We start from the raw sequence: 25,802 nt of genomic DNA, 5'->3' as shown, positions 1-25,802 counted from the left end.
CTTTTATTAAAAAAAAAATGTATTAGCTACAGGTGGCTTCTGATTGGACACTCTCTCTGCCTGTCCTCTCGTGAGAAGCTTTACAACCTGCTCCTCCCGCCTTCGTTACTTTTCAGCGATTGGGTGCAGATACCCCCTTACGTTTCCCAACTTTGATTGGGTCACAGATTGTCCTTCCTCCCTGCCATGCCGCTGCTATCCAATCAGAATCCACTTCCATGCCCGCTGCTGCCGAGCCGGGTGGATTGTGAAGAGCTCCGGGCTCCTTTCCGAGGGTCATGGCATCGCCGCATGCACAGCCTCCAGCCAAGAAAGGCAGGCGGATGCAGAAATACCGGCAGGAGTGGGAGAAAGGGTTTCCGTGGCTGCACAAAGTGCAGGATAACGCTCTAAAAGCGCGCTGCAGTGCTTGCAATAGGGACTTCTCCATCTCTCACGGTGGGGTGTGCGATGTGAGGCAGCACGCGGCGGGAGGAGGGCACATGCGCAGCATTCGAATGCAGAACCAAAAGCGAGCTGTGTTTTTAGAAACCGATGGCTCGACTGAAGCCGATAAGGTGGAGTATCTTTCTCTCTCGGCGTGGGTCATGCTGTATATGCTCTGTCATGTTTATCCTGTTCCCAGGGAGCTCAAGGTGGTGTACATGGCTCTTCTTTCATTTTATCCGCACAGCGATCCTGTGATGGAGGCTTGGCCAAGTGGAGAGAAAGCAAAATAGATAGCTAAAAAGGCTTGGGAACTTGAAATGAGTAGGATGGGCTCCCTCCAACTTCGAGGGTAGTGCACGAATGAGTGGCAAAGCATTGCTGGTACTTTAGGTAAATGTCTGACCCAGAATCCCTTTGGCAAATCTGACTGCAAACCATGTATATAATCTGTCACATTCCTGTTTGCGCACAGCTGGCACCAGAGTCTTGCTGAGGGGAGATGTGGCAAAATGAGAATATGAATATTCATAATATGTAATGAACCATGTGTGGGGTTCAAGCCATTTCCCACCTAGAAGCTGCTTCTGCACAGGAACTTGTGGGAGAGAGCCCTGAGGCCTGGCTGAAGTCATATCCTTGCTTCTCTAGCCCCTCTGGTGGTGGTGGTAGTTGAAAGTCCTGTCACGTAGTTAACCCTTGAGGTATTCAGGGCAAGAGATGCTCAGAGGTAGTTTGCCATTGCCTGCCTCTGTGTCATGACCCTGGCTTCCTTGGTGCTCTCCCATCCAAGATTAGCCTGGGCTTACTAACCCTACTTAGCTGCCAAGATCTAATGAGGCTGGGCTAGCTTGGTATGCTCAAACATGCCACCATTCAAGAAGTCCAGTGTAGGAAAAAGATCAGCTAAGAGTAGGAGGGATTTGAAGGGCTTTGTTTGGCTTGCAATATGGAGAATAAAAATCAAGACAGGTTTTGGGTATGTGAGCCCTGGCTCTTGGACAGCGCATTACCCTCCGAGGAGCGTAAACAGAAGCTGGGTCTGGTACCTTGAAGTCTTCTGGGTCTCTGAGCACCACACAAGGGAAGATGTAACTAATAGATGGGGTGTATCCTGTGAGTAAATTGTAATGCTGAAAGAGAGGTGGGTTCTGCTGTGTGTTTGTGTTTCCATTGCTGTAGATGTGTCTGTTTCAAAGGCAGGTAAATCTGGGCCTGGTGGATGGGCAGTTCCGAGCTTGGTGGCTTCCCTGAGCACCAGGTTATCTTAACAAAAGAGCAGAACGGCAGATCTTTAAAGCAGGCAGCAATATGAGATTGGCTGCCTACTACCTGATTCCCAGAACCAGGATGGTGGTGGGCTGTGGCCACAGTGCCCCAACTTGAACTGAGCTGCTCTTCTCTACCCGAAAGCTCCAGTGGCACATGGAGTAGGGCCAAGTGCCTCACCTACAGAGCTACCTGCTGTCCAGTTTTTAACTGATGGGGAAGTTGCTTCATTCTTTGGTGCAAACTAAGAGTTACATGATTATTATTTTTCCTCACTAGGCTCTGCACTCTTCAGCCAGTTCTTTGGATATAAAAGTAGAAAAAACAGATGAAGCGATAGTGGAAGATGGGGCTGGAAATTCAGCAAAGACGTTTCAGTTCAGTAGTGAGCCCACCTTGGAAGACATGTAAGATTCCTTGCCCCTCTTCCACCCTACCCCACCCCAGAACTCAGTCTCAGTTGATAAGGCCGCATCACACAAAGCATTCTGGGTAGGCTGAGTGTCCATTCAAGGGAAGGAAGCAGCTGTATCAGAGTGGCAATTTCCAGCCCTTGACTTGCACATGTTGCTGATGTGCATATACAGATATATGTGAATAGAGCTCTGGCTCAATTGAAAACCCTGGAAAAGGAGTTGGATTTTGCTGTGATGTCGCTATGTCGTCCCATAGCAAAATCTAAAAAGTCTCATAATATTTCGGTTGGTCTTGATTCAAGGTCATGTCATGTGACATAGTGTTGCATGAGTTTTGTTTATGGGCTGCCCACTTTGCATTCCGTCTCCCCATAATGTGGTTTAGGAGAGAGTGAGCGTCCCCATAACCTTGTTCATCTTCAGGTGTTCCAACTGTTTCATTCCCCCATTCTTTCTGAAGCCTTCTGTATGCACATGTGCACATGCACAACCTCCATTCCTGGCCTCATCCCTCTTTTCCTTTCTCTCCCCCAGCCGAAGCCTCCAGTCTGCCTTTGCTGCCGAGAGGGGCTGGGGAAAGTACCACCAGCCTCGGAATCTGCTTCTTGCCCTCGTTGGGGAGGTGGGGGAAGTGGCTGAGCTCTTGTGAGTACCAAGGAGGGAATTGCTGCTCAGCCTGCCGAAAAGCAATACTTGGGAAGGGGCAGGGGGTGGAAGAAGGGGGAGGCCGATAGTTATGTCCTTGGCGGTGTTGATCTCCATACTCCCATCACATTTTAATTTGGAAGAAGCCACAACCCTACCTGGAGACGGGAGTTTGGGAGCTGAGGGTTGCCTGTGCTTAGGCTTTTTAATTAAATGGATGGCTAGGCATTACTTTGCCAAAACCAGTCCATTGGTCCATCAAAGTCAGTTTTGTCTATTCGGATTGGCAATCTCTCTCCAGTGTCCCAGGCAGAAGTCTTTCATGTCATCCACGACCAGTGTTCCCTCTAAGCTGTAGAGTCTTGTAAGCGAAAATTCTACTTTGTGAGCTGCTGACATGAAAGTTTTGAGCTACTGCATAAATTAGTGTGTTCAGGGGGCCGTGCTTCCTGAGCAGGCTGAGCTAAGACAAAAATGTGTGAGTTGGAGGCTAAAAAACTGAGCTAGCTCATATGAGCTCAGCTTAGAGGAAACACTGCCCACAACATAATCCTCTTAACTGGAGATGGCAGGGATTGAACCTGAGACATTCTGCGTACAAAACAGATGCTGTCTTCTTGAACCACAGCCCACCTCTTAGAACATGGATAAAGCATTTACCTGAGCTTAAATGGCACAACACATACATGGTGCAGTCAAGTGTAAATTGTTTGTTTGCATTTACATGGCTGGGTTTTGTTGCTGTAAGCAAAGATGCAAGATGCTGATCTTCTCCTAATCATGATTTCTGTGTTTATTGTGAGGAAACCTGCCTGCCTGAACCCCTGTTCCCGCAAGAGAAACCACAGTCATAACCAGGGCTTTTTTCCTAGCAGGAACTCCTTTACATATTAGGCCACACCCCCTGATGTAACCAGTTCTCCTGGAGCTTACAGTAGGCTCTGAAAGCTCTTGGAGGATTGGCTACATCAGGGGTGTGCGGCCTAATATGCAAAGGAGTTCCTGCTATAAAAAAAGCCCCGCTCATAACGTTCCACAGATTTGAAAATCGCACAGTAATGAAAAAATGACACATAATTTGTTGCTCTTGAGATAAAGTCTTGAGGAGATAGATGGATCAACAAACACATGGCAGTTCCATATAAAATGCTTTATAGAATCATAGAGTTGGAAGGGACCTCTAGGGTCAACTAGTCCAACCCCCTACACAATGCAGGAAACTCGTAAACACTTCCCCCTAAATTCACAGGATCTTCATTGCTGTCAGATGGCCATCTAGCCTAGATGACTTGAGCTACGACAAAGAATGGTGTGTGGGGCAGAAGATGAAACTTCAAATTAGGGTCAGACCCCAACACCTCTTGGTTTTCAATATTACACGCTGCCTTTCAGGCTCTTCATAACCTGGGCCCAGCTGAGGCTTCACCCAGCTTTGTTTGTGTGTTCTCAGCCAGTGGAGGCCTGAAACCCCTGAAGGCCTACCGGGATGGATGGAATCAGAGCGTGAAGCCCTCTCCGATGAGCTCAGTGACGTCCTCATTTACCTGGTGGCCCTGGCTGACAAGTGCCATGTGGACCTTCCTTCTGCCGCCCTCCGTAAAATAGAGAAGAATCACCTCAAATACCCGGCCGAGAAAGTCTACGGCTCGTCCAAGAAGTACACGGAGTATCAGCAGTAGGACTTGCCCCTGCCTGTTCCGGAGCAGGACAGAAACTTAACTGTGGCCTTGAAAGGTTCTTTGGCTCTAGTTTCAAGTCAGGAGGGACAGAGTATGCGGTTGTGATGTTAGGCCTCATCCAGATTTTCAGTTCCAAGCATGCCCCTATCTCATTTTAGCCATTGGATTGGATATCATTGTCCTGATATCCAATTAGTGCGTAATGGGTTGGGAGGGGAAGCATAAGCTGGTCTGCTGTTACTTCCTTGCTCCTCTTTACAAGTTGTCATATACTTCAGTTGCCTCTAGAAACTAACCGAGCAAGCAAAAGTCCGTCTTGCCCTTTCAGACATGGCTTTGAAAAGGCAGCTGAACTTCTAGATGCTGTGGCTTTGGGCTGGTCAAGTGTCAGGAGAAAGCTGGATGTTACAGAGCAGATTGCATATGGCAGCTTTACTGTGTATATTCCTGGGGAAAGCAGCCAGTTTTGGCAGGGGAGAAGGCTGCACAGTCCTTTTGGTTCCAGCCACCGGGGAAGAGGCATCCTTTCTATCCACGAGTGGAAAAGGAGCTGAATGGTGACGGATTTTGAGTGACAAAAGAGCAGGAAGGGAAAGGGTTAAGCAGCACATCTGCCCCCCCACAATCTATTCCCCTGCTCAGGCTGGTTGCCTCCACTGTGTCCTTGTTCACACTCCCCCCCCCCCCCCTCAATTGGTTGTTTTGGGTTTAGCATTAGAATGCAGACTCACAGTCCATTACTCTAGCATAAAGTTTTCTTTGCTTGAGAACTGTGTCCCGTCTGGTTGATCGCCTGGTTGAGTTACCACTAGCTACTCAGTTCTTAAAATTACCCATATCACCTCAGAGAACTGTCTGCCGTAATATTGCAGCCTCTCTGTTTGTAGAGGGTCTGCGGACAGCATGGTGTGTATTTCTAGATAAACAGATAGTTCTTGCAGGTGTTGGGGGGGCAGAGGAAATGGATTCGTAGAGACACATCTGTTTGAGAATAGATAGGGTAGAGACACCCTGACGGACAGGTACCTTTGGGGACAAGTCTTCGGTGAGAAACAGATGTCAGTATGAAAAGTGGGTAAATCAGTTGTGAACTTTAGATGTCTCCATGAACTTTACATTGTGCAAAAATATATTTTACTTTCTTTGAATGCTCTTGCAGTTTATTGAAGCAATTGCACGCCTGTGAACTATCATCACAGCTTTGATTATACTGAGAAGAAAGAAGGATGTATACATGAGTAAGAGATAGGAAAATCTCCAACTGGATTGCCTAAGAGTCTTCTATCCCTACTTCTCTTCCCCCCACCCCCAGAACGTCAACATTGACCCTGTGATCTCCAGTGCTAAAGAGTTTCTTCAGTCACTTGCCATATGGAAGTCAGGGGGAAAATGCAGGAAGTTCCTTTGGTATCTTTCAGAGACTGTCTGATTGCTCCACTTGACTCTGCAACATCTGTTCCTTCATCCTCTGTAACATTTCCTGCATTCGGCGGAGCTGGGCAAAAGAGATAGAGGCTGAGATTGCCCAAGGGGGAGGTGGGTTAAGACGGCAGTTGTTGACACTTTGCCCACTGCTGAGATTGAGCGGCCAGTAAGGGGCCAGGTGACCGTACAGGAGTCTGTTGCCCCCTGATCTCTGATCACGGACTCCAGCAGAAAACAGGATTTTAAAAAGCACAGACCTGCTTCAGGCAAAAGGGCCATTCCCCAGAGACTCACCTCCTCATCTTTCTCACGGATTAATTTCTCTGTCTCAGCATTCAGGGGCAGAAGTGGCAGCTCAGTAGCACTTTGACGAGAGAGCTTCCTAGAAAGGCAACAGAGAGCTGCTTAGAAGCCAGGAATCCTGCCTCCTTGTAAAGGCCTCCCTTTCAGTCATCAGTTTTGTGTTCAACCACTCTGAGCAGCATTTTCTCCACCCCCACCCCTGGCCCTATGTTGAAACCTGTCCTTTGTTGATGACTAACAAGGATTTTATAAAACCCAGCTCCTTTTCATGTAAAGCAGGTTTCCTGGTCAATCTGATAAAAGCCAGTTAACCGGATGACAAGTATCAGTTCCCAGAAAGTTCTCTCACCTTCACACAAACCTCTCTTTCTCAGTCTTTACAAAGCAGTTGATTATTGACCGTCTGGTGATTACCTAATGACGCTTGCAATTGCTAGCCATTTTTAAGATACTGTGAGGTAGACCCAATGATACTCTAAAGCAGTGTTCCCTCTAAGCTGAGTTAGAGTGAGCTAGCGCACAGATTTTTAGCCTCCAGCTCACATACTTTTGTCGTAGCTCAGGAAAAATGGCCCCAGAGCACGATAATTTATGCAGCAGCCCACTTTAATACCAGTAGCTCACAAAGAATTTTTGCTCACAAGATTCTGCAGCTTAGAGGGAACATTGCTCTAAAGTTATAGATTATCTAATCTTAAATTGTAAAAGAGGCTCCCTTTTTATTGATTCCTTAATTGAGTCTTTATCCTCTTGGACCAGTGTCCCTCCCCTCGAAGATGATTTTGGCACCCCAGAATTTTCTTACGCGCGGCTGCTGCGATCCCGAGCCCCAGTTCTGGTCAGGCTCTGGATGCATTGTGCACGGTAGTTTTCATAATGGACTTCATGGGTTACATCCTTTAAGTCCTGCATATGGGTTTGAATCAGCATGTTCCGAAGTTTGAGAAAGTCGCAGTGAGCAGAATTCTCCACTAGGGGGTGACAAAAGGGGAAGTAGCATCAGCGGCTTCCTGTGGCACAGTGCCATCTGCTGGTCCCTCCCATGAATGCAGCTTACCTTCCACTGTTCCCCAGGGATATTGCCTTCCTCGGAATACTTTGTCCTTCAACTCTCTAACAACCTGGCTAGATCCAATGACAGCAAAGGGGATGCTATGCTACAGGGATAACACAAATTGGGTATGTAAGTTTTAGTGCTCCATCTCCCTCTGAAGAAACCCCGAACACACAAGAGCTCAGCTGCCAACCATCCAATTCTCACCTTCATCTCAGCATCCTGAGCTTTGAACTCTTCATCTTCATCCGAGTCACACTCAGGAAACTCATAAATGGTGATCCCATTTTCTTCTAACTCTTGCCGGATCTGCAGGGTCAAAGGAGTTGAAACAAGCAGTTAAACAGCCATGAAAGGCAGCTGTGGGAGTAGAGGGGTAAAACCGGGATACAAGAGTCCCAGCAGCAGAGACATCTGTTTTTCTCCTGGCATGATATTTCAAGTAGGTTTTATTACTTTTGGATGGAGGATTTCTCTGCTCCATTCATCACTCTGCTCCATTAATCAATTCCAGGACCCTGAGATTTGAGGTTCCCTTCCACCACACCCTTCAGGCGCCTCACCTTCTCTTTCTTCTGTTGTACCTCTGTTAGAGTCAAGCAATCAGCCTTTCCAATTACAGGCACAATATTGACTTTGTTGTGGATGGCATGCAAGAATGCTATATCCAGAGGGCGGAGCCTGTGGCAGAGGAGGAGGAGTCAGAATCTTGGCATATCCTATCAGAGCACTTGGGACTTCTGGCACTCTAAATAGGCTGCTTTGCTCTGATGGGGGGGGCTTATATACTCCCAGGTGTGGCCAAGGTGTCTCAGCTGGTTAGCTTTTTCAATTTTGCCTGCCTAGAAACCCTTTCCTGTATCCAGAAGTTTGCAGGCTAGCCGTCAGGCATGAGTGATCAAGGCCCCCTGCACATGTTCAGTGACATCATTTAACTTTTTTTCAGCAGTGAATAAGATGCTTGGAATATATCTGGGGACTCGTCCTGGCGCAGTCTCAGTTTTAATTGTCCCACATCTGGGAAGTATCTGGCCCTCCAGAGACTAAATGTATGGCTCTAACCCCCTCTTCTGTGTCACAGCTGTAAACTTCCACACATTATACCCATGTCCAAAAGGTGAGAGGACGTAGAGGCAGCAGTGAACGCGGCCATCCTGAATATTCTTGCGGTCAAGGCCGCTCTCGTCTCGAAAGTACTGCTCGAACTGGCAGTCGATGTAATGGGCAATTGGCTTCCAGCTGTATGTTGCGCAAGAGATTGGGAAGGAAAACGATGTTATGAGAAAGAGCCCTCTCAGATAGATTCACCCACACAGCCTTTTTTGTAGCAGGAACTCCTTTGCATATTAGGCCACACCCTCTTGATGTAGCCAATCCTTCAAGAGCTTACAGTAGGCCCTGTGCTAAGAGCCCTGTAAGCTCTTAGAGGATTGACTACATCAGGGGTATGTGGCCTAATATGCAAAGGAGTTCCTGCTACAAAAAACCTACACGCGCATGACATTTTAAATTTTCTTGCAATTTAAACCATTGAACACCATATAACCAATTATGAGAGATTGCTGAGCTAAAAGTTTGAGAAGAACAGGTTTAAGATATTGTATGTAGGAAGTTAATACTTAAGAATATAAACTTTATTGTCTACACTGATATTTTGAAAGTAGTCCTCAAAACTGGATCTTAACTTTAAAATCGCTACAGTTTACATTTGGAACAGAGAAATTTATCAGAATGTTGACAGAAATAATTTTAAAACTAAGTTCCAAAGTTCTAATTTGGTTGGTTCCACAGTTCCTTCAAAAGATCCAAGAACTGTAATTCCTTGCATGCCATCTTCCTGATGGTGCCCCTTTTTGGTCACCTTTGTCACCATTAGGGTGACCGTGGCACATATCCATATATATGTGACCTCTTACCACTCCTCGTTGTTCACTGCATCTCCAAGTCCCGGAGTGTCGATCACTGTCAATTTCACTTTCACCCCCCTTTCTTCAATATCTACAGCATGCTTGATGATCTCCAGCGTCTGAGGGATCCTGGCTGCAGAGCAGGGAGACGAGGCAGGATGGAAGAACAGTCAGCAAAATGCTCTTCCTGCCTCCTAATGTTCCAGACAATGCCCATCAGTATAGATCACTGCCACCCAAGTCATTGATTTCATTGGTTCCTTTGACCATAAGACACTCCTTCTCTCTGTCCTGAATCTCTGAGTGCTCAAATCCAGCACAAACTCTTAATCTTTACCTTCAAAGCCCTCTGTGGACTTGGCTGCCCTTCTCTCTCTGTTCTTGTCACCCAATATATCCCTGCCCGAGATCTTTGGTCCATCCCCCTTGGCCATCCAAAGGTCTCCCGCTCCCTCAGACAACCTTGCCCTTTCTCCCTTGCCTCCCCTTATGCCTAAGCTGACTCCAGAATAGCCAAGGAGATTTCCTTCCTTGTAGAAACTCACCTTTTTTGCAACAGAGGCCCTTAGTCCTATTCTTAATCCTAGTCCCATTTACTGTAGCTGCCTTCTTTCCCTCCATAGCCTCCCTATGTGCAATTCAGATTGTAATTGCCTTGGGGCAGGGATCTGTCATCCTGTGGTTATGCTTCAAAGCACTCTGCATGCTGATGAGGCTACTTTATTGTTGTGATTGTTCATGACAAGAAGCCTTGCTCACCTTGGGCATCTGGAACTGTCCGATCTTTGTACAGATCTGTCAAGAAAAGGCTATTGATGAGGGTGGATTTTCCCAGGCCAGACTCTCCTGTAGAATGAATGAGTGAGAGGGAATAAATTGATGATTCTACAGTTCTTGGGGTCATATCAAGCCACACACTGGAAAATCCATGACTGCATATCAAAACATTGTTATGGCAGTGCCAGGGACCCAAGATTAAAGCTGCAGGGTAGGGCATGATGGGGCAGATTGAAGTCTTTCTTTCCTCCTCCCACTCTATTTCGTGAGCTCAAACCACTCTCCCCTCCTCCCAAGCTGCGGTTTGTCCAGTGAGGAAAATGTGCAGGCAATATTGAAGCAACCTGGGTGTTTCTCTAACAGCAAATCTCAGCTTCAGAGGGATGTCTGAAGTGCACCAAACAGTTCAAGAGGAAAAGTTTTAGCTCCCCTCCCTTCCCCAGTGCAAAGTGCTGGAGATCCATCCACCTACAGATCTTCCAGTGTCTCATCCGATTTGATTGTGCCAGGGCATCTGCATAAAGTACGTGGAAAATAAGTACAGAAACAAAGCTGGAACTTTGTGAAATGTTCCTTAGGCCCCCTCCCTTCCTTGTTTGGGAGGAGAATGTAGCTAAATGGGTCAGAGGGCCTGCCTGTTAGGACCTCTGAGTTTCTGCCTCTCCCATACCAGTTTTCAAGTGGGTTGAATCCCCTTTACATTTGTGGAAAGAACAGTCCAATAGGTCTATTAAACGAGCACTTAGGATGCCAGCACCACTCTGGCTTGGGAAATTCCTGTGGATTTGTGGGGGTGGGGATCCTAGAAAGGGTGGTTTGGAGAGGGAACTCAGCAGGGATGTGATGCCAGAGAATCCACCCTCCTAAATGGCCATTTCCCCACAGAGAAACTGATCTTTGGAGAAATTGAGATGTAATTCCAGGAGAAAGCAAGGCCCTCACCTAAGGTTGGCCATCCTAAATGCTAACTATATTCTCCTTCAACTACCAGACTATGCAAATGGCTACAAGGAGGCACCATTTTATACAACAGCATATCTGCAGCTGTGTGAAAAAATAGAGAATCCAGATGTCCTGGGAATGTCGGGTTGGTGTTCATTACAGTGAAAGAAACGGTAATTTTATCACTTTACCTGCGACCATCAGAGTGAAGTCAAAGCCCTTCTTCACGGATTTCCTGTGGACTTGGCTGGGCAGGGTAGCAAAGCCAACATAATCTTTGTCCTAAGGCACAGGGAAAGATTCCATCAAAGACCACCCCTCAAGGCTGGGCCTTCCCTGGTATCCTGACACCCCTTGCTTCTCAAACCCAGAAAAGAAACAAGGCCAAGGGGGGCTGTTTTCTGGGTACTTACCATATCTGGCCTCTGGCTGTGCAGTTCAAGACAGAGTGCTGTCTGCGTACCTTGCTGTCTCTCAGCTTACCACTTCCTCTCGCATTGGGGAAACAGGAAGCCAGTCTTCACACCCGTTGTGGTCCCCCATTGGCTGGCCCACTTTCATTTCTAGTTTTTTTCCTTCTTCACCTGTGGGTGATGCTAGTTGTAAGTGGATGTTGCTAAAGTGCAGTACAGAATTTGGCTGTGTTGTTGGTGTTTCTACCTATGTACTTCCCTGCCTTTTGCCCACGATCATTGTACTGGGCAGACATGTAAAGATACTCTGTGTGTGTGTGAGAGAGAGAGAGAGAGAGAAAGAGGTGTCATCAAGTTGCAGCTAGCTTACGACAAACCCAGCAGGGGTTTTCAGGGCAAGTGGTTAAGCAGAACTGGTTTGCCATTGCCGTCTTCTACAGAGCCTTCCTTGGTGGTCTCTCTCTTTTAAGTACTGACCACTGCTTAGCTTCTGGAGATCAGACTATACTGTGCCACCTTCCCTCCCATGGAAAGATTAATGCTATTAAAAGTTCCCAAGGAAATTAATTTCATTACCATAATGCTAATGTACTATGGTCCAGTTCCGTGTTTTTGTAAACCCTGGGCAACAGCATATATGAACTGTCTGAGCTGTTTTCTAAAACTATCCATGCTTGGGCTCAGGTAAATGGCTAGGAAAACCTTCCAGCACCCCCTACTGGTCTTGTTTCCCTAACGGTGAAATTAGCATTTATTTATTTATTTGTGCACTTTTCGTCCTGGGACTCAAAATTACCTTACACAGTTTAAATAAGTAAACAGAGAAAGTACAATGCACTGACATTAAAAGTTCAATAAAAAGTATAAGAGCAATACATTCTAATAGCTTGTTTATTTAGAAATTGGCTTTCGTAGGGGGAGAGAGAGAGATTGCTTCAAACTCCTTACTGGAAGGTTAGGATAAAAGTTCAGGATCTAGTTACCTCTCTAATTTAAATTCATTACACCTTGGCCTCTAGATCAATCTTATTTCTTTGCCAGCGTTGCTAGGAATTTTTAAAATTCTGAACATTTTTTGGAAGATAGCTAATACAGCAACCATAAAATATAAATATTTATAACACTGCATTTGCTGAGCTGTACAGAAATATGTATTTTAGGTGAATCTTTTGTAATGTTTTGGTGTGGTGTGTTACTATCCCTCATGGAAGTGATCCATAGATTATTCATGCTCAGCAGGCAGCAAAGAACCCCCCCCACCCCCCCCACACCGCCAGATGCTTCATAGTTTTCAGCTAACTCCCGATAGGAAACGCGCTCTCTTTCCCCCTCCTCCAGCCTCTCACTGATTTTTTGAAATTGCAAAATGGCAGTTCCTCCTACTGACACACTTGCTGAGTACCGGCTTCAGACCCCTGCTAACAAAATGCCCATTCAGGAACCTGCAAAAGACACATCAGTGTTAGGATGTTAAATCCTTGCTGTCAAAATAGGCAGGAATTTAGGCAAAACCACTATCCTGTTCACAGGAAATCAGGCATTGCAGTGCAAAAAGTGTTTTTGTCACGCGTGGGCTGACGCAACTCTCATTGCTTGGGGGCAGCTTGGTGCATTTCACCACTCTCCCTTTGAGCAGAGGCAGGAAGAAGCGTAGGTTCCTTCCTCCTGTCACCCATGTGTTGCCAGTTCCCTCTGGCCCATGCTTACTGCACCTTGTGCAGTGGCACACAAAGGGAGGGGGTGTGGGGAGTGTGAGAGATCACTATCTGTTTGGAAATTGAAAAGTCTTTCCACCCCTTCCCCTTTCCTCTGCTTCTTGTGTTCTTTCAGTCTCACTCTGCTCCAAAAGTATCTCTTGGCTTTATCGAATTCTTCAGCTGGGTGCCCTGGCGTCTCCTACCAGGTCATGCTCTCCTGAAGATAAGCGGCTACAACCTTTGCTGCCACAACACCATGGCTGGTCTCCCATTTCCATCCCACTTTCTGATGCTTCTGATTGGATCTGTGCTTCGAGGTAAGTTGAATTGGATGGGGATCAGATGGCCACGGCTTAAGGAAGCCAGGGGGGCGACAGTCTGCTGGTGTAAGCCCACACGTTCTGTGCAGAGTGACCAGAGTGGACTTGGCCTTCTGCTAGGGCTGGAAATCCTTGGCCTTCTCTTGGACAGCCTGGTTTGGGTGTTATTGGGAGGCGTGCAAAGTAAAAAAGTCAAAATTATTTTGCGAGCAAGTAGCTTTATTTGAGAGTTGTGGTGGCGAGGAAGATTATTGAATTCTCCATAAAGTGTCCTGGGAGTTGTATGGTTAGATTCAAAGCCAGTAGAACCTTAGAGAGCAGCAAGAGTTTCATGGTATAAACTTTTTGAGAGTCCAAGCTTCCATCATTGGGCACAACTAAAGTATATATGCAAGTAAAGAATTGTACAACTCATGCATTTCAATTAACATTTGCCCACCGTAATTGACTCCGAACACCATCTTGTTATTACTTCATTGAATGTTTCGTATTGTGGTTTATTATTCTCTAATGCTTCTTTTCCAAAGATTGACAGATTCAAAACTGTAAGCATGTTTGGAATACTCAAGTGTAAAAGCGTTGAGGTGTATCTTTTCCCCTGAACTGATCTCGTAAGAATTCTATGCATTAAACAGATTGTAACAAATGCCCATCTATAGTTGGAGCCCACCTCTAGCAGAGGCTGTTTCTGGGTGTCATTCATGCGGAGAACCAGAATATTTTCTTCCTGGCATTAACCGTTCTTTGTCGTTCTCTCCCGGTTGTGGATGCAGCTGCTTTCAGTCATTTGTCTTGTTGATGTTTTTATACAAGCCGCTTCCCTCTGCGCTCAGCCTGAGTTAGCATTCAGCCCCTGGACTTGGTTTTACTGTTAAGAGTTAGTCTCACAAGACATAGAATAATAAAAGAGAGGAGGCTCTGTGCCTGAACAGAGGGCATCTCCCCTCTCTGTCAGTTTGGTGTGGCGAGCCAGTTTGGTGTAGTGGTTAAGTGTGTGGACTCTTATCTGGGAGAACCGGGTTTGATTCCCCACTCCTCCACTTGCACCTGCTAGCATGGCCTTGGGTCAGCCCTCTGGCAGAGGTTGTCTGTTGTGAGGGAGGAAGGTAAAGGACATTGTGAGACGCTCTGAGACTCTTCAGAGTGGAGGGCGGGATATAAATCCAATATCATCTTCTTCTTCTTCTCTCTGGGCAATTGTAGCCTGTCAGCTTGCTAGCAGTGGCTGTTACTTTAACGGCAGATTGAGGAACAAGCATTTTAATACTTTAGTCATTTAATGGCTGATTATTTTTTATGGAGAATCCACAGGACAGCATTGTCAATCCAGTCCTGTTTCCTCTGTCATTTTTCTATCTTTTTTCCTGATGCAACTGTTGTGGTTTATTTTGATTCTAAAGTGTAACAGCAACATCAGGCTGTCCGACTGGAACAATCAAAGAGCCATGAAGTTTTGCACAGCTTCTTTCAATATTTTTCCATTCTTTTTCCTTTCTGTTTCCTTCTTGTTCTCTTCCAGCTGGCTGTTTTTTTTCTAATCACTAATCAATTCTAAACATTAGAGGCTGTTTGTGAAGGAAAGGGGTCTCCTTCAGTACCATTTTCCACTTTATATTCTGGCAAAGTTACTGCTCATGATTTTTAAATTATTGTTTATTATTGCAATATAGTGTTGTTACAAAATAATAACAATAAAATAAATGTAGCTATTAATCTGTTTTATTTTATATTATTACTAGTTTACAATTGCTCTGTATTGCATTCTTAAAGAATATATTACAAACAATATTTGCAGTTGTTCCATATATCGGTGGTCAGGGCTGACTACAACTTGGAAAATAGCACTGCTCCTTCCCAAGAACTGAGAATTAACCATTGATCTGTGATTTCTGAATGGCCAGCCTCAGTAATTAGGAAGCAAACAAAGGATCAAAAGAAAACTGCAGGGAGAAACAGAACCTTTGCTTGAAGAGGCTTTCTTCTTAGTAGACTCAGTAATATGTTGTTTACGGGGAATATAAAATTAAATACTTAGTAGGCTGCAATGTTCATTTCTTTTTCCTGCTGATTGTGCAATAACAATCCTTTAGCAGCAGAAAACAACCACGCAGATAATCTCAGTGTTTATCTTCATACTGCAAAAAGCTAATTTTTGCTCATCTGGCTGTTTCTAAAGGCATAACCATAAACCAGGCCAACTCCTCCCCCCCCCCCATGAAATGGCAACCATATTTGGTTATAGGAAACACAAGTTTAAATTCTTGCTTGGCCCCAAACCTTACTGTTTCACAGGTTTCGTGGGAGAGATCCATAATTCGATATCCCAATGTTTTCTCTTGCATCAAAAAAGTAGCTGCAGAGGCTCTTGTTTTACATCAAAGCTGCAGTGCTTCTCACCTGTGCTATTTCCTGGAAATAACCCCCAGATATGCTATTAGCCACCGTAGGAAAAAGATGTGGGTACTCTCTCCTTTCTCTTGCTGTGGCAAGTAGAAGCTTGATGTGGAGGAATGACGGGGAATTTCTTTTTGGAAAACAGCATGGGAGAAATTCAAAGGAATTTCAAAGAGATTAGAATGAAGACTGCTCAATGGGAAGTGATAATGAAGCTCAAGACAATGCATCCTCCTGAACTAAATCAAGACCTAGGTTTCTTGTCTTATTACCAATGCTGATTCTCCACACCTGCTAATCCTCTGCATTCCACAACTCATCTTGCTACTGTAATTCATCTGTTGTGGTTATTTGGCATCTGAAATCACTGCACTCCAAGATATAAGGACAGATGGACTGACATTCTAGCTATATCTGTAGAAGGGAGCAATTACTCACAAAAGCTCATACTCTGCCACAAATTTGTTAAGTCTCTAAGGTGCTACTCAACTCTTGTTCTTTTCTACAGCATGAGAGAAAACAGTTGTATTCCTTTTCTCACCATGCAGATGTTCTAATTGGGTATGGTGGAATCTGTGCTTCTAGCAAGGCATTGGTAAGGATTTAAGATCATGTCCCTTGGCCCTGCCATGCATGCACCCAACCATTGTATGTTCTGAGGTCACAGCTGGACAGGCACCTGCACACATATATCTGGACTTGCCCTCTCCAGTTTTTCAGCAGACTGAAAACTGATTTTCAGTTTTTCAGCAGACTACATATATTGGGGTGTATCTGCTGGTACTCCTGTGCAGATGTGACCTCAGAATGCATGGAAGTCAAACACAATGAGGGGGTAAAGAAAGTGTGCACCCTAACAACCACTGTATATGTCCTGTGTCCATTTCGAACATCTGTGTAAGGCTGTTGTCTTTTAGCCAAAGCTGCCTCACAAAGTTGTTGTGAAACTAAAATGAGATAAATCCCCGCACGCTTGCTTGAGTTCTGTTAAGAATCATGGAGGCCTTACACAAGTGAACTGGTTGCTAGCAAGAGCCTACAGAACTGGATATGCCCAGTGAAAATGCTGTTGCTAAGAGGCTGAATGCTAGCACTTTGTAGTATGATAACCCAGGAGGGACCAATACATGACTCCCCTTTCTCCTAACTCAGCCTTGAAATGAGCAGAGATGGGCTTTGGCGACTCAGGTTGACCCAGTGGTATTTGATGCCTCAACAGGCTGTGGCTCTTTTGGGTCTATGTTAGGCACCTTGTCAATATGTCCTCAGCATGCATTGACTCAACACTCCCTGCTGCTGGGACTTCACTAGTTATTTGCAGAGAAAGGCATACAGCCAGGGATACGGCTTCTCACCTGATCCACATGTCAGCTGAGCAGACGTCTATCTGCTGTCTCAGTCCTGTTGGACAGAGGCCCTGCAGCTTGCAGAGATCCACACTGTGTTGGAATTCTGAGTATTTATGTTGCAAGTCTAGGCAGTGTCTAAAGTTCAGTCATTATAGGTTAAATATGTTTACCAGTTTATTGTTTAGCTGACTCAGGAAGGGATATCTGCCTCACTCCCAATGAGATGAGAGCTGATGGAATGTTAAGAAGAGGGTTGAAAAATGATGGTTAAAGAAGAGCAGTTGGCAGTTTTGGATCTGGGAGAGCTGACTGAGTTCCAAGCTTGTTAGCGATAGAGTAAAGACGTAGTCTATAGTGTTATTATTTTCAGTTTCTTTTGCAATCCAGCGGTCCATTGAACTGTCTGGGAAAATTTAAACAATTTCCCTCACAAAATTTCCCAACACACTGAACCCGTAGGACCAAATCAATATGTTTTTGAGGAGGGCAAAATTAAAAAACGGCACCCCCTTATGGGCCCATAGAATACAATGGACTCCATACCCAATTTGGACCTCCCCCTCTGGCGGCACCTGGGGCAGGCGCCCTCTCTGCTCCCTCCTAGATCCGGCCCTGTGAACCAGAACCATAGTTTCTGAACTAGCTTCATCTGGGGCAAATACATGCCGGAGCCTTCATACCCCACCTATTATAACAGTGGTCATCAGCAGTCTTTGGTCAGGCCTCAGGTCTAGGATAAAACCAACTAATCTGTGGAGGCAATTTTAGCTCAGGACAGCTTCTGGCAATCCACATGTGTGAGGAGTTGATGTAAGATTCTGAGATGATTTCAGGTGTCAGTGATGGCAGAGGACTAATTTCCAAACATTTGGAATCTGTCAGCCACTGTCAAGTAAGTCTGCCCCTAAAGCAGGTTAGCAAAGTCAGTAGGAAATTGTGACTCCCTCAGCTGCACTGGGGTTATGTGACAAGTTCTCTGAAGGGTGGAATTCAGATGTGGTAACAAGTGGTATGTCATGGGTGCTGGGGACCCTTCAGAGGAAGTTGAGTCTGATGAGGAAACTGTGCCCCTGCCACCTGCACCAGTGCCCCTGCCTCCTGCTGGAGAAGATCCCAGCCCCCCTGCCTCGCCCTCTCGGGTGGCTCGTGTGCGTGACCGCCTCCGGCAGGACCTCAGGGATCGGAGGAGGGCGGCACGCTCACAAGCAAGACGCTCCCTGAGCCCTGAGTTCTGAGAGGATTCTGGCCCTTCTAAGAGCAAGGATGCTTGAGTGGTAACAGGATCCTGGCTGCCTCCCTGAGCCAGCAATTAGCCCAAACGGGCAACAGCCAGCAGAGGGCTATATAGCTGTGGGCTTTGGGAGGAAGCTTTGTGGAAGCAACTAGTCATCTCCCTGACATTCTAGCATCCACTCCGGCTTGACTTTGGTTCCTGACTCCCTGACTTTGGCTTTGGACTTCTGGACTCCCTGACCTCGGCTTCTGGACCTCAGACCTGCGATACTTCTACAGTGATTCGGATTTGGCGCCTCGGACCCTCCTGCTTACTGGCTACAGACCTCGGACTGCCTCTGGACTTTGCCTGACCCGGCCCCAGCCGTGACAGATTGCTTCCACCGACAAACACCCACTCCACAGGATGGATGCTGAAGCAAGTGAAACCACAGAACTACTGGCTGCGCTCCAAGCCCAGGTACAGCAGCTAACACAGGCAGTAGTGCACTTGCAGCAACAACCTGCGGCCAGTGCTCCAGCCAAGTGCCCAGTTCCCCCACCTGACAGATTTGGGGGTGCCGTGGAAGAATTTCCTGCCTTCCTAGCACAGTGTCGGCTGTACTTTGAACTGAGAGCACGGGACTTCCTCAATGACAAAACCAAGGTGTGTTTCGTCATCAGTCTGTTAAAGGGGCAGGCGGCCAAATGGGCCACACCCTTACTGGTCGCGTCCTCTCCCCTACTGACTGATTACCAGGGGTTTGAGGCCCACCTGTCTGCTGCTTTCTCAAACCCAGTCCAAGCAGCCACAGCCAACCGGAAGATCAGGGCACTGAAACAAGGCAACTCCTCGGTGGCTCAATATGCCACTGAATTCAAGCTCCTGACCCAGGACTTGGCGTGGAATGAGGCTGCCCAGATGGACCAGTTTACTGAGGGGTTGGCAGAGGAGGTCCTGGATGAACTGGCCAGGGTGGAGCAGCCACCCACGCTCCAAGAACTTATCACCCTCTGCCTCCGCATTGATGGCCGCCTGGAAAGTCGCCGCCAAGCCAAGACCAGAGGGCGCCAGCTCCCTGCGCCGTGCTACCTGGCTCCTCGCCCGTCCCCAGCTAGTACCAGCACCAAGGATGAGCCTATGCAGCTTGGAGCTGCTCGACCCCGCCTGACCCCAGAGGAAAAGACCAGACGCCGCACGCAGAATCTGTGCCTCTACTGCGGCACGGCAGGCCACTATGCCTCTGGCTGCCCTGCTAAGCATCGGATACCTGGACCTTCGCTGCCACCGCCGCCAAAAGGGCAGCCCCAGGCGTAAGTGGACCCCCCAGCCTGGGGCGACTAGCTGGGTCCTCCGAACAGCGGGCTGATACCCCAGGGCCATTCCTGCTACCAGTCAAACTCCGTCTGCCTGACGAACGCTGGCTGTTCGTGTATGCCATGCTGGACTCGGGAGCGGCCCACTGTTTTATAGATGCCGCCTTTGTGAAGCAGCACCAGATCCCTGTGCAGACAAAAGGGATTCCGTCGCTGGTGGAGGCTATTGACGGGCGCCTCCTCCGTTCTGGCCCCGTCACCCAGGAGACCTGTCCCATCACCTTCCACGTCCAGCAGCACCAAGAACAGCTGCGGTTTGATGTCGCCCGCATGCCTCGCTTCCCGCTGATTCTAGGCCTTTCCTGGCTGAAGCTGCACAACCCCATCGTGGACTGGGCCCAGCAGGAACTACGCTTCCGAGACCCATGCCCCCATCTGACTCCTCCCACCACTCTAGCAGCTGGCATCCCGAGTGGTGGTCCTCAGCTCCCTCAGAAGTATGTGGACTTTGCTGATGTCTTCGAAGAGACAGGAGCTGATCAGCTTCCCCCTCACCGGCCCTACGACTGTGCCATTGATTTGGTACCTGGGGCACCACTCCCGGTGGGGCGTCTGTACCCAATGTCGGAGCCGGAGTTGGCAGCTCTGCGAGACTTCCTGGACAAGAACCTGAAACGCGGATTCATCCGACCCTCAACCTCTCCCCTATCTGCTCCAGTCCTCTTCGTGAAGAAGAAAAGTGGGGAGCTCCGGCTGTGCAATGACTACCGGGCCCTGAACAAGATCACCATCCGCGACCGGTACCCTCTACCACTGATCCCTGAACTCTTGGATCGCCTAAAGGGGGCCCAAATCTACACCAAGCTGGACCTCCGTGGAGCGTACAATTTGGTGCGCATACGGCCCGGAGACGAATGGAAGACTGCGTTTGGGACCCGATACGGGCAGTATGAGCACCTGGTAATGCCCTTCGGACTGACCAATGCCCCCGCTGTCTTCCAGAGGTTCATGAATGACATATTCCGGGACCTGCTCGACCGCTTCGCGATCATATACCTAGATGACATTCTAATTTACTCCCGCAATCCTGCCCAGCACGCCGAGCACGTCCGCCAGGTCCTGCAGCGCCTACGAGCCCATGGTCTCTACGCCAAGCTGGAGAAGTGCGACTTCGACCTGCGCTCCGTCGAGTTCCTTGGGCACATCGTGTCACCGCAGGGGATCCTCATGGACCCGAAAAAAGTAGAAGCGGTCCTGACCTGGCAGGCTCCTCAGAATCGCAAAGACCTGCAGCGGTTCCTCGGTTTTGCCAACTACTATCGGCAATTCATCCCGGCCTACGCATCCCTGACCACACCCCTGACTCAACTACTCCGCCCCAAAGAACCCTTCCACTGGTCCCCAGAGGCCGATAACGCCTTCTCCACCCTGAAGACTCGCTTTGCCACCGGGCCACTCCTGAGATACCCCGACCCCCAGCTTCCCTTTACGGTGGAAGCTGATGCCTCCAACGTGGCCCTGGGAGCAGTGCTGTCCCAGCGCGAGGAGCTGTCCCAGCCACTACAGCCCTGCGCCTATTACTCGCGGCAGCTCACTGCTGCAGAGAGGAACTATACCATCTGGGAGAGGGAGTTGCTCGCGATCAAGGCGGCGTTTGAGGTTTGGCGACATTACCTCGAAGGGGCTCGCCACCCTGTTCAAGTGCTCACCGATCACCGGAACTTGGAACACCTCCAGACCACCCGCCGTCTCAACCAGCGCCAGATCCGGTGGTCCCTATTCTTCTCTCGCTTCGACTTCCGGATCTCCTACATCCCCCATACCCAGAACCGGAAAGCAGACGCGCTCTCCCGGAAACCGGAATACGCCCCTGCCTCAACTGAGACCGCGCCCGCTGCTCCAATCCTGCCGCCCTCAGTATTTGCAGCCACCTCCACTTCACCAGCACTCGTGGAGGACATTCGGGCTAGCCAGGCCAATGATCCCTGGGTCCAGCAACACCTCCAGGCTCTCCAAGATGACCCAACAGGGGAGTTCACGACTCGAGGCGGCCTCTTGCTACACCGCGAACGCCTCTATGTGCCGCCCGGGCCCTTGCGGGCAGAAGTGCTACGCCTGACCCACGACTCGTTACCCGCCGGGCACTTTGGACAGCATAAGACCACCCACTTGCTGACAAGGGAATTCTGGTGGCCACGAGTTCGCGCTGATGTTGCCCGCTATGTCAGCTCCTGTGACGTCTGCCGACGGGCCAAAGACATCCCAGCCAAACCCTCAGGGTTGCTGCAGCCCTTGCCCACATCTTCAGGACCCTGGGATACCATCTCGATGGACTTCATCACGGAACTTCCACGCTCCAAGGGTCAGACTTGTATCTGGGTGGTCGTCGACCTATTTACCAAGATGGCCCACTTTGTTCCGTGCCCGAAACTCCCCACAGCTCAGGAGACGGCCCAGCTTTACCTGCAACACATCTTTCGTCTGCATGGACTCCCAGCCCATCTGATCTCCGATCGGGGCCCTCAGTTCTCCTCTCGGTTCTGGCAAGCCCTCCATTCCAGCCTGGGTACTCGAGTGCACCTGTCCTCGGCCTACCACCCACAGACAGATGGCCAGACAGAGCGCACCAATGCCACGCTAGAGCAATATCTCCGCTGTTACACCTGTTACCAGCAGGATGACTGGACCACTCTATTGCCCCTAGCGGAGTTTGCATACAACAACGCGGTCCATTCATCCACCCAAATGACCCCGTTTGCTGCAACCTACGGGTACCACCCTCGGTTCTTCCCAGCGATCCTACCACCCACGAATGTCCCCGTCGTCGATGCCTACCTGCAAGAACTCCGTGCCAGCCAAGACTTGCTCCGAGAGCAGCTACAGCAAGCCAAGGAGGCATATAAACGGGCTGCGGACCGAAAGAGGCAAGAAGGCCCTCCAGTGCAGCCGGGGGATCAGGTGTGGCTCTCAACTCGCTACCTGCGCCGGCCTGGTCGGTCTCACAAGCTGGATGCACGGTTCATTGGACCCTACCCCGTCGTTGAACAAATAAACCCCGTCGCCTTCAGGCTCCAGTTGCCACCCCACCTCCGCATTCACCCCGTGTTTCATCGCTCCCTCCTTGTTCCGGCTGCACCCCCTGACCCAGCTCGGACTCCTTCCCCACCGCCGCCACCACCAGTGTTGGTGGATGACGAGGAAGAATATGAGGTGCGCCAGATCCTGGACTCCCGGTACCATCGTGGAGGCCTCCAGTACCTGGTGGACTGGGAGGGATACGGCCCAGAAGACCGGTCTTGGGAGCCCGAGGACAATCTTCATGCCCCGGACTTGGTGCACCAGTTCCACAACGACCACCCCGACCTTCCAGGTCCCTCGACGGAGGGGGTCCCTGGGGGGGGGGATAGTGTCATGGGTGCTGGGGACCCTTCAGAGGAAGTTGAGTCTGATGAGGAAACTGTGCCCCTGCCACCTGCACCAGTGCCCCTGCCTCCTGCTGGAGAAGATCCCAGCCCCCCTGCCTCGCCCTCTCGGGTGGCTCGTGTGCGTGACCGCCTCCGGCAGGACCTCAGGGATCGGAGGAGGGCGGCACGCTCACAAGCAAGACGCTCCCTGAGCCCTGAGTTCTGAGAGGATTCTGGCCCTTCTAAGAGCAAGGATGCTTGAGTGGTAACAGGATCCTGGCTGCCTCCCTGAGCCAGCAATTAGCCCAAACGGGCAACAGCCAGCAGAGGGCTATATAGCTGTGGGCTTTGGGAGGAAGCTTTGTGGAAGCAACTAGTCATCTCCCTGACATTCTAGCATCCACTCCGGCTTGACTTTGGTTCCTGACTCCCTGACTTTGGCTTTGGACTTCTGGACTCCCTGACCTCGGCTTCTGGACCTCAGACCTGCGATACTTCTACAGTGATTCGGATTTGGCGCCTCGGACCCTCCTGCTTACTGGCTACAGACCTCGGACTGCCTCTGGACTTTGCCTGACCCGGCCCCAGCCGTGACATGGTAAGCCAGTGTGGTGTAGTGGTTAAGACTCTAATATGGGTTTAATTCCCCCCTTCTTCTCCCCAGGAAGCTTGCTGGCTGACCTTGGGCCCGTCATAGTTCTCTCAGAACTCTCTCAGACCCACCTGCCTCACAAGGGGGGAGAGGAAGGGAAAGGTGATTGTAAGCCATTTTGAGACTCCTTAGAGTAGAGAAAAGTGAGGTATAAAACTAGCTCTTCTAAATACATTTGAGATAAGGGATCAGTTTTATAGATATGTTTGAGGCCTAGATGGAAGGGGTAAATTTGAAGCCTACTTAAGAGTTGCCAACTGACTAAAGAATATCCACTCCCATCTGCTCCTGTACTTTTAACAACAGCCAGGTGTTCAGATATCAACCGGCAAAGGTTTTCAAAGCTTGGAGATGTGGTTTTTATGGAGAAGGCTGTAGTATTTGGGGCATATTCCAAGAAGCAGAAAATGTGCTTTTCTCAAATGAGAATGTGTGGCGATGAGAAGAGCTTCATCTGTCAAATTTCTTCCTGTTCTGTAACCACTGAAGGTGTAGGGTATTTGCTCTGGGGGACATGTTGACTTCATTAACTGTACACCCAGGGGAAATGGAAGCGGCTTTCAGTAAAGCCTCCTCACACTGCTGTGTGAACTGCACATAAGCACACACTCCGCTGTTTCCTCAGTTCCTCTTCACCGTTGCACAAACTTTTCTTGCTACTTATTGTCTAATCTCTATATGATTATTTGTTATTTGTTATTACTATAGCCCTGAATTAGCGTTCCCAGATCCAGCATGTGAAATTTCTGGAAATCTGGGGACACTACATTATAGGGTTGCCAGCCTCCAGGTGGGTCATCGAGATCTCCCATTTTTATAGCTGATCTCCAGCTGGCAAAGATCAGCTCCTGTGAAGAAAATGGCTGCTTTGAAGGGTGGACTCTATGGCATTGTACCATGTGGAGGACCCTCCCCACCCCAAATCCTGCCCTCCTGGCTCCACCCCCAAAATCTCCAGGTATTTTCCAACACAGACCTGACAACCCTATATGGTGAGGAGCTCAGAGGGGATGTAATGACAAAGAGGCCACCTCCGAAGCTGCCATTTTCTCCTGGGTAGCTAATCTGGAGATAAATTGTAATTCTGGAAGATTGTAAATCTGGAGCTTGCTAACCCTAAGCAATATCAGTACGCTTAGTGTTTTAGAGAGGGAGCCCCGTGGTGCAGAGTGGTAAGCTGCAGTACTGCAGTCCAAGCTCTTCTCATGACCTGAGTTCGATCCCGGTGGAAACTGGGTTCAGGTAGCTGGCTCAAGGTTGACTCAGCCTTCCATCCTTCCGAGGTCGGTAAAATGTGTACCCAGATTGCTGGGGGGAAAGTGTAGATGACTGGGGAAGGCAATGGCAAACCACCCCATAAAAAGTCTGCCATGAAAATGTCATGATGCGATGTCATTCCAGAGTTGGAAACGACTGGTGCTTGCACAGGGGACTACCTTTACCTTTAATAGGCACAGCTGCAGGACCACAGCTTTACTGGTGGTGTTGAAAAGTGCCATCGAGTGGCAGCTGAGACCCTGTAGGGTTTTCAAGGCAAGAGATCAACAGAGATGGTTTTCCGTTGCCTGTCTCTGTGTCGCAAGCCTGAACTTCCATGGTGGTCTCGCATCCAAATACGAACCAGGGCTGACCCCACTTAGCTTCCGAGATCTGATGAGATGAGGCTAGCCTGAGCCAGCCTAGTTGGGGTAACCTCACTATTCCTAAACTTCGGGTTCTCAAATTATGAGGTGACTCCTCAAGCTCCAGAAACTGATAACCAGCTCTGTGAAAGCAGCATGGTGATAGGAATGCCCCTGAGCGCACACAGGGTGCCCTTTTCTATTGTTAATTCACAGGCTCTAGAGCTGAGCTCAAACAGAGGGGAAGGAGGAAATTTTCCATTCCGTGAAAATATATCTCCCCCTGATTTGCAGAGCAACATCCGTATTTTTTTTTAAAAAGAAATCTTCAGCCAAGACTCAGAAGCACCTCAAAAAAGGCACTAAGCCAAGACTCATCTGTCTAAAATTCTCATTCCAGGCAAGCAGCAGCATTTGCACTTTCCAGCCCAGATATTTTAAACACACAAGTTCATCCTTCCTTTCATTTTGTACTGCTTGATCCCAGTCAGCTGGGGAAAAGAGTGGGATGGAGCAGGCAGCGAGGGTTGGTTGGTTTGCATGTTTCGTTTCACAAAATAAAAATGGGTAGTTAGTTAC

At 48.6% G+C, this 25,802-nt stretch overlaps 3 protein-coding genes across 3 annotated transcripts in view; 2 read left to right on the top strand and 1 right to left on the bottom strand.

The window, feature by feature from the left end:
- Window positions 1-170: 170 nt before the first annotated feature.
- DCTPP1 (dCTP pyrophosphatase 1) lies at window positions 171-5,583 on the top strand. Its single transcript, XM_060256633.1, has 4 exons — window positions 171-557; window positions 1,975-2,102; window positions 2,646-2,756; window positions 4,207-5,583. The coding sequence occupies exons 1-4, from the start codon at window positions 279-281 to the stop codon at window positions 4,433-4,435; spliced, it is 747 nt and encodes a 248-aa protein (XP_060112616.1). The 5' UTR covers window positions 171-278; the 3' UTR covers window positions 4,436-5,583.
- Window positions 5,574-11,360, bottom strand: SEPTIN1 (septin 1). The gene is made up of 11 exons (XM_060256631.1): window positions 11,257-11,360; window positions 11,035-11,125; window positions 9,884-9,970; window positions 9,134-9,257; window positions 8,322-8,456; window positions 7,781-7,898; window positions 7,425-7,526; window positions 7,221-7,320; window positions 6,969-7,134; window positions 6,155-6,242; window positions 5,574-5,930 (listed from the first exon to the last, which is right to left on the bottom strand). Exons 1-11 carry the CDS (start codon window positions 11,257-11,259, stop codon window positions 5,850-5,852), a joined length of 1,095 nt encoding a protein of 364 aa, XP_060112614.1. The 5' UTR covers window positions 11,260-11,360; the 3' UTR covers window positions 5,574-5,849.
- A 1,647-nt stretch (window positions 11,361-13,007) lies between these two features.
- ITGAL (integrin subunit alpha L) overlaps window positions 13,008-25,802 on the top strand; it is a 71,448-nt gene continuing 58,653 nt past the window's right edge. The window contains exon 1 of the mRNA XM_060256636.1: window positions 13,008-13,270. Within this exon, the coding sequence (XP_060112619.1) occupies window positions 13,210-13,270 (61 nt within the window). The 5' untranslated portion in view covers window positions 13,008-13,209. The remainder of the gene's footprint in view (window positions 13,271-25,802) is intronic.

The sequence above is a fragment of the Heteronotia binoei genome, chromosome 15 (assembly GCF_032191835.1).
Source record: "Heteronotia binoei isolate CCM8104 ecotype False Entrance Well chromosome 15, APGP_CSIRO_Hbin_v1, whole genome shotgun sequence".
Taxonomy (NCBI): domain Eukaryota; kingdom Metazoa; phylum Chordata; class Lepidosauria; order Squamata; family Gekkonidae; genus Heteronotia; species Heteronotia binoei.
Note: the sequence above shows the minus strand (reverse complement) of the source record. Positions and strands in the feature narration are given on the sequence as shown.

Coding starts and splice junctions, on each gene's coding strand:
- DCTPP1 (XM_060256633.1), top strand. CDS start 279: ATGGCATCGCCGCATGCACAGCCTCCAGCCAAGAAAGGCAGGCGGATG. Junction 2,103..2,645: donor GAGCCCACCTTGGAAGACAT/GTAAGATTCCTT, acceptor TCTCTCCCCCAG/CCGAAGCCTCCAGTCTGCCT. Junction 2,757..4,206: donor GGGGAAGTGGCTGAGCTCTT/GTGAGTACCAAG, acceptor GTGTGTTCTCAG/CCAGTGGAGGCCTGAAACCC.
- SEPTIN1 (XM_060256631.1), bottom strand. Junction 8,457..9,133: donor GCAGTGAACAACGAGGAGTG/GTAAGAGGTCAC, acceptor CGCAACATACAG/CTGGAAGCCAATTGCCCATT. Junction 7,135..7,220: donor TCCCTGGGGAACAGTGGAAG/GTAAGCTGCATT, acceptor GTCACCCCCTAG/TGGAGAATTCTGCTCACTGC.